At 54.1% G+C, this 7,483-nt stretch overlaps 2 protein-coding genes across 2 annotated transcripts; both read right to left on the reverse strand.

Annotated features, from left to right (window-relative positions):
* Nucleotides 1-504: 504 nt before the first annotated feature.
* Nucleotides 505-1,218, reverse strand: CHC_T00002265001 (hypothetical protein). The gene has a single exon (XM_005713221.1). It carries the CDS (start codon nucleotides 1,216-1,218, stop codon nucleotides 505-507), a length of 714 nt encoding a protein of 237 aa, XP_005713278.1.
* Nucleotides 1,219-1,563: 345 nt separating this feature from the next.
* CHC_T00002266001 (hypothetical protein) lies at nucleotides 1,564-2,790 on the reverse strand. Its single transcript, XM_005713222.1, has one exon. It carries the CDS (start codon nucleotides 2,788-2,790, stop codon nucleotides 1,564-1,566), a length of 1,227 nt encoding a protein of 408 aa, XP_005713279.1.
* Nucleotides 2,791-7,483: the final 4,693 nt, after the last annotated feature.

Raw genomic sequence — 7,483 nt, forward strand, 5'->3', positions numbered from 1 at the left:
GCACTGTCGCGATACGGGCCCCGCCTGGACGAGCTACGCGCAGCGCCTCGCATCCGAGCCTGCGCGCGCGCCGCCGCCGCCGCCGCCCTTCCCGCCTTTTACCACGGGCGCGGCGTCGGCGGCCGTGCCCGCGCGCACGGACGCGTACGAGGACCCGTCCAAGCCGCCGTGGCTGCGCGTGCGCCCGCCGGGCGACCACGCGGCACAGAAGGAGTACGCCCGCCTGCGCGCCACGCTGCGCGCCCCGGGGCTCGCCACCGTCTGCGAGGAGGCCCGCTGCCCGAACATCGGCGAGTGCTGGGGCGGCGGCACGGCCACCATCATGCTCATGGGCGACACTTGCACGAGGGGATGCCGCTTTTGCAGCGTCAAGACCGCACGCGCCCCGCCCCCGCTGGACCAGCACGAGCCGGAGAAGGTCGCGCGCGCCGTCGCAAAGTGGGGGCTCAAGTACATCGTCCTTACCAGCGTCGATCGCGACGACGTGCCGGACGGTGGCGCCGCTCACATCGCGAGGACTGTCCAGGCGCTCAAGAGGGAGCAGCCGGACTTGCTGGTGGAGACGCTGTCCCCGGATTTTGCGGGCGATGAAGACTGTGTGGACCGTGTCGTCACGTCGGGCCTGGATGTTTTTGCCCACAACGTCGAAACGGTGGAGCGCTTGCAGCCGTTTGTGCGCGACCGCCGTGCGGGATACGCCCAGACAATGCGCGTCCTGGAGCGCGCGCGGGAGGTCCGTCCGCACGTCGTCACGAAGACGAGCATCATGCTGGGCGTAGGCGAGGCCGAGGCCGAGATTCGCCGCACCATGCAAGATGCCCGGGACGTGGGCGTGGAAGTTATCACCCTGGGCCAGTACTTGAGGCCGTCGAAGAAGCACTTGAAGGTCGAGCAGTGGGTCACGCCGGAGGAGTTTGACGCGTGGAAGGTCGAGGGAGAGGCGATGGGCTTTTCGTACGTCGCAGCGGGGCCGCTGGTGAGGAGCTCGTATCGCGCGGGCGAGTTCTTTTTGGAGTCGCTTATTAGAAAGAGGAGGGCCGGCGGCGAAGCTGTTGAGGACGTTGGTGCGTAAAAGCGCTTTTTCACTACAGTATTGAGAATCCTGATGAGAAGGGACTCGGAAATGCATCCATCTCTTCTTTTGGGTTCCTGTTTTGCAGCGTAGAGATGGCTATCACCTACTGTTTGTAAACGGCTACCAACAACGACGGCATTCATTTCATCAAACAACTTTCCTGTATATCACATGATGCTTCTTTTTATAAATGGAAATGGATAAACTCTCCCGGAACAATTCTCGTGACATAGACTGTACCAACATATTAACACGGCTATGCAACTTGCACACGGTAACTAAGTTGTTAAGCCAGGTTCATACATACCTGAATGAAGACCAAGACTCGACCACGAGTGCAAAACACCAACACTGCGGCGAAGAGGACGCATCTGAGCAGCAAACAAAGGCATCATCGTCGCGTCCTCATTTAAGATATCTATCGGCAATCCACTTGAGGCTTGTGCTCGTTTTCTCCAATTTCCTGACAAAATCACTGTTCACCGCTTCTAAATCGTGCTATGAACCCCTCGAATGACCATCTCCATGAGTTTCCAAGGTCGCATGTTTTCACCATCTTCCGTCTGTTCAGCGCCTCCTTCCTTTTCCTTGTTGCTTTCCTCGTCTGTCCCTTCACTGTTCTTCGCCCCCTCACTTGCCCCATCTGTCTCCGCGCCTGCATGCATCCCGCCCCCACTCGGTGTCGCCTCTTCATACTCGGCTTCCCTGACAAACGCCCAGGCGTAGTACACCGCACGAATATCATCCTCGCTCCCTTCCACTATATTCCCTCCCCTATCACGTAAACAGTTGATTTGCTGTGTGTTAAATGTGACGATCAAAACTGGAGAATCCTCTAAGACTCTACCTGCAGTGAGCTCGACATCGCTCACATCCAAAATATTAGTATCCATAACCACGCCCTCGGTATCCCGTTCCCGGATGGAAGCATTCAACATCGCATAAGCTCCTTCCGTGCACCCTTTCTCTAGGGTCGGGCGATCGCCAGACAAGTACGCACCGAGAATCTTCGGCACGAGTTCCATCTCGACCTGGCGCAAAAACTCGGAAATCCTGAATTGCGAATCTTCCTCGCGGATCTCACGCACGACCATCGCCATCTCATTCTCCGCGAAGAAGCGATCGTAGAAGTTCCTGAACATATTAATCACGGGATTATCCGATTCATCGATGTGCTCCGCGATGCGCTCCTTGGCATTAACAGCGCCCTGCATGAACGCGGAACCAGCAAAGCGGCCAAATAACCGGTCACGGATGGTCTGCTCCGAGTCAGCATCGTCCTCCCTTCGCTTTCTTCTTTTAACAGGGACGAGATCCGTTCGCCGGGGTGGCGGCGGCGGTGGCAACTCCACGCCTTGCTCCTTTGCCTCTGCGATAAAAGCGTCCTGCACGGCTACCTGCTGACCGCCCATAAGACCACGCATAAAGCCGCCAATGGCGCCAGGTTTTTCGTCTTCGGTACTCTCTTCGGCCCTTTTTGGATCCTGGCGGGCTTCTACTGGAGGGGCAGCGGCGTGGTTGGGATTAGGAGTGGCCCCTTCTTGTTCCGCATTTTGGGGGTGTTCTTCTTCGGTCTTCTTCGCATTAAGGCTGGCGTAGAAGCGAGTGACGGGGGGCAGGACATGAGATTGATTGAAGTGGTTTCGCTGGGAACGGGACGCTAATGCTCTTCCTCCACGGAGAGCTGCGGAGACCAAATGTCGGGCGCTCGACATGTTCGTTTCGCAGGCCGGTATTTCTTTGGACCTCCTCCTGGGTTAGCCCACCAGTACGAGGCGATGTGGCCGACGGACATCAAAGTGATGCTAGAGGCAAGATGAGGGTAGCAGAGCAGTACACGTCGCTGTCGTCTATTCCCAACAAAAAAAATTCCATGGTAAAAAATACACAAAATTTTAAGATGAGAAGATGACATCGCCGCCAATTAAGCGGCCTGTTGCTTTGTCCGCCATCAAGAATCCGATCGCTGCTGTTTGTTCAAAACACCGGTCGAGCGTTGATCGGAGCACCGCTGACGTTTTTAGACGTCGCCAAAGTCCACAAAACTGTCTGCGGGCGCAAACGCCGGCTCAGCAGGGTTGCAAGAGCACTAACGGCCAGCCCCCAGAGAACTGTTTCAGAGTACCATCTTCCGTCTTCGACAAACGTCCTGTTCAATGCAACAAATCGACGAGCCCAGATGGCCTTCGCTGACACCCCCAGCTCGAACCCACGGTAGCTTTAGCCACACCTCTTCGTGAATATGCTTCAGTTTCCACGATTTCACTTTTTGCACTGACCCCGATGCCACCGACGCGCGTGTAGACCATGTGTCCGACCTGTGAAACAGTTGTTAGCGTGCAGCAGCTTTGTTCCGAGAGGGGCTCGGTAGCGAGCCTGTGAGAGCAAAGCTGCGCCATACTTTTGGTACCTTTACCCCACTTTTCATGCTCAACACATGCCCGACAAGCCCCGTTGTTACAGTTTGAGGTGTCGAAATGTTGAGATTTGTGTTCTATTCCGCAAGAATGCGAAGTCTCTGTAGCATTAACATCTGAGAGAGGTAGCTGAAGCTTCTCATTGCCTTCTCTATAAAAAAGATCACTTTGGGAAGATCCCTCAAGCTCTGACATCGAGAATTGGTCCCATGACACTGAGTTCATTGATGGTACTGATAGAAGGCGATCTCGCCGTGCCCGCCGTCCCTTACGTCTCCGAAAACGCCTGACAACAAAGTTGCGAAGTTTGTCACCCGCTAAAACTCCCAGTACCACTCCAGCTCCTAGCGCTCCGAGAACATTTACTCCTTCGTCATTGGTGTCGTAGCCATCGTTTGCCAGACGCATGCGAAACGGTCGGCCGGAGTCCGAATCTGAATCATCATCAGAACCCATCACAAGGATATCACCAATACGTTTTGACCCGGCACAGCACAATAGAGTCGATGACGTTTGTAGGGTGGCCAAATATATTGGGGAAGACACGATTTGTGCTGGACGATTAGGGCGCGCCACTGCACCAAAAAACCTGGGCGGACGCGAGACGCACTTATAGCAGAGTTGCTCTAGTAGAGCATCACATGTGTTTCTCTGCCGCCCTCCAGGCTACACGTGCAGACACAAAGCATCAGACTCCATCCATCATCCCAATACCTTTGTCCATAGTTCTCCCAGGGAGAGATGAAAAACAGCATGCCATTGAAGTAGTGTCAGCAACCTGCTGTGCGGACCAGAGGACCATTTTTGCCTATAAATTGAATCAGGGCGCAACAAAGTATGGTAGTATCGCGGACTACGATGTCGTTAGGAAGGGTTTGCTAGGTCATGCTGTATAATGCCCCCACTCATTACTGTAAAATTTCTGGGTGTGGCGCAATACATTTAGTTCAGTCCGATAAAGATAAACGGAAGAGGAATTTGAGGTTAAATGCTGGGGCAAGGTCAGGGTTGAAGAAAATAAACGATTCCAAAAGTACTGTATGCCCGCAAGGTAGAGGAGGAGATAGGTTGCTTGGAACCGCACCCCAAGACAGCTCGGGGTGCATAATAGTTGAACGCACACGGGTGCATAGAGCTGAATGAGCCCAATAGTCAATTTACTGTGGGGAGGCAACAGTAATATGGTTAGTGTCCCTAAAAGACACATTTGTGAATTAGAAACTGGGAGTTGAAGTAGAGATCGTTATCGTCTATTCGCTCAGTAACGAGAATTCTTGCCTTTATTAGTTTGATATCACCTACTGTATAAAGCAAAAAAAACGTACTCAAAGCCTTCGGGGCTCTCCCTGTATGAAGGAATCACGATCGCTTTGAACGACAATCAGGAAGACGAGAGACTTCAAACAAAAGAAAAGTTGACCGATTCGTAAAAAAAGTGTGGGTGGCTCTCGAAAAAGTGCCAGGTAGAAAGGGCCTGACACACGACATTAAGGACATCCCAAAAAATTATAAAAATCGTCTCCACGTGCAGGTGCAAAACTATTGCTCAGCATACATCAATGGGTTTCTTTGACCTTTCTGCTAGCCAGCAATTTCAGATCAGAAGAAAAGGTAAGGTTTCTAACTCTTAGATACATTCAGTTCAAACTTTAAACGTTCAGGGTGCCAAAGAACTTTGCTTTTCGATCACAGCAGATTTGGACGGTGGAGGGCCAGCGTCAGACGGAACAAAACTACATCACTCCGTGCTGTAATATATCCCCAAAGAAATAAACTATACAAGAATTGTGCGTCTCGAAAGTGTCTGGATTGAATGTAGCCTATTGTTAGCTATTGTCGTAGGTGGAGAGTGTTGAAGAGTTCTCAATACGGTGTTGATGTTTCGAATGCAGTATGGCAACGACGCTGCATTTGCGTATCTTAGGAGTGTTTCAGTGCCATTGCATGGCCAATGTGAAACGTTCAGCCTCGCGAACAGAGAAGGAGTAGATGTCGCGTGAGGGAAGAAGAAAGGCCTCAAAAAGTGTATAGAGAGAGCACAAAAGGAAAGTGGAATTTAGCTTAGTGCTGATGGGCAGGGGCAGCTGTCTGTAAGCTTCGTGGTCAAAATTTGACCGTCAAATACTGTAGCACGCAGTGTTGCAGAGCAGGCTAACTGTAAAGCAATACGCCATTCGACGCGTGGAAATGCGCCGTGAAAGCGATGAGGCAATTGACTCCAAACTGATCAAGATGGAAAAAAGAAAACTGTATGGAGCTTTTGGCGCCTGCCTGCCTTACGTAATCCGTTCCACGTGTATGAATGCCATTCCATTCCAATACCGGTTGCGCCGCAATGGCCAAGTTTTTGAAATTTAAGCTTTATATTATCGCAGACCAACTTGCTCGCTCGAGTCCATACTTGTAACCCGAGGGCCGTTGAAGAAACTACGGATGTCCGCGTTGCGCATCCGCTTCCGAGCAAGTCCTGCCTTCACCTTCCGTCCCTCCAACGTTGCCTTCGCTACGTTCCCCATCTTATTTTGTATCCGCTTCCTCTGCATGCGACTAACCTTACGTGCCCCGTTCCTTAGCGGCCCTCGCTCCCCAGGTTCCCGAGCATCTATCGCAGGTTGCCCTCTATTTACACACCATACCTTGGCCGTCGCATCGTCTCCACACGTCGCTACCTTGAGAGGATCGGCAGCACACCATGCCACGCCCGCCGTCTCACCGCCCTGATGTCCCTCTAAACATATCAGTGGTTTCAGCTCTCCATCACATCCATAGTCGTCCAAATCCCAAATGTAAGCCTTAGAATCTGCCGATCCCGACATCACAAACCGTCCGCACGGCGAAAACCGTGCCCGAATGTAGAACGAGGTCTGTGTGTGTCCTGTTAACGCTACGGAATGTCCCAAGCTGAGATCCTTCGCGTCATATACATATATAGTTGACTCCGCTGCCGAAACAGCAAGCCGTCGTCCTGACGGATCGATGTCCAGAGAAGCGATCCCCTTGCTCCTGCGAGACGCGGAAGCACCACACCGCTCCTCCAATCCCGGCGTCGCCTTAGCGATGCAGTTAGCAGATATTCCTCCTAGAGTTAGGTTACCAGTGCCGCGTCTCCGCTCACTCCCTCGCAGATCCCACGACTTGACCGCCCCGTCCGCCGCACCTGCCGTGAACAGCTTGTACTCCTCTCCAGGCATGAACGCAAGCGACGTAACTGAACCGACCTGGTCGGCCGAGGCATGTGCGCGAATCCTTCTTCTCTTGGTAGCAGTGGCACCCACTCTTGACACTTCCCGCTCGTGAGCCCTCGGTAGCGTGAAGATGGGTGAATGGAAGACCTCTCGAGACACAGTCGGGTCGTATTTTGACGGGATGCGGGTATCGAAAGCGCGAACAGCGCCATCGCGGGCGGCCGCAAGCAAAACGTGCTTGGAGCCTGGGAGGTTGCGGACGGCCTTGACGGAGCCGGCGGCGCCGCGAAGCAGGGCGCAACGGAAGGAAGTCTCGACGTCGAAGACGCGGACGGTGGCGTCGCCGGAGGCGGTGGCGGCGCAGACGTCGCCGGGGAGCCAGACGGCGTCGAAGATGGCGTTGTCGTGGGCGCGGAAGCGGGCGACAGGCGAGGTCTCGGGGGTGGCCGCGTGCATCTGGGCGTTGAGCGGGCGGCGCGTGTCCAGGACGGTGAGCACCCCTTCTTCATCACCGCAGAGGAGCGCGTGGCCGAAAAGCGCCGTGCGCGAGAAGGATAGCGTGAAGGGTGGGATGGCTGACGGCACGCCGCCCGCCGAGACGTTCCAGAAGCCATACTCGTCTTGTGGGGTGGTGCGGAAGCCGCCGAAGAGAGGAGCGAGAGATGGGGCTGTGAGGGGGCAGAGACGGATGAGAGCGAGACATAATTGAGAAATTTGGTTAGCGATGAGGATGAGACAGGAGACGTTTGACTGGATAAGGACGAGGTCGAGGTAGGAAGGGCGGGGAGTTGAAGGAACGTACCGTA

This window comes from Chondrus crispus, genomic scaffold (genome assembly GCF_000350225.1).
Source record: "Chondrus crispus Stackhouse genomic scaffold, scaffold_132, whole genome shotgun sequence".
NCBI lineage: Eukaryota > Rhodophyta > Florideophyceae > Gigartinales > Gigartinaceae > Chondrus > Chondrus crispus.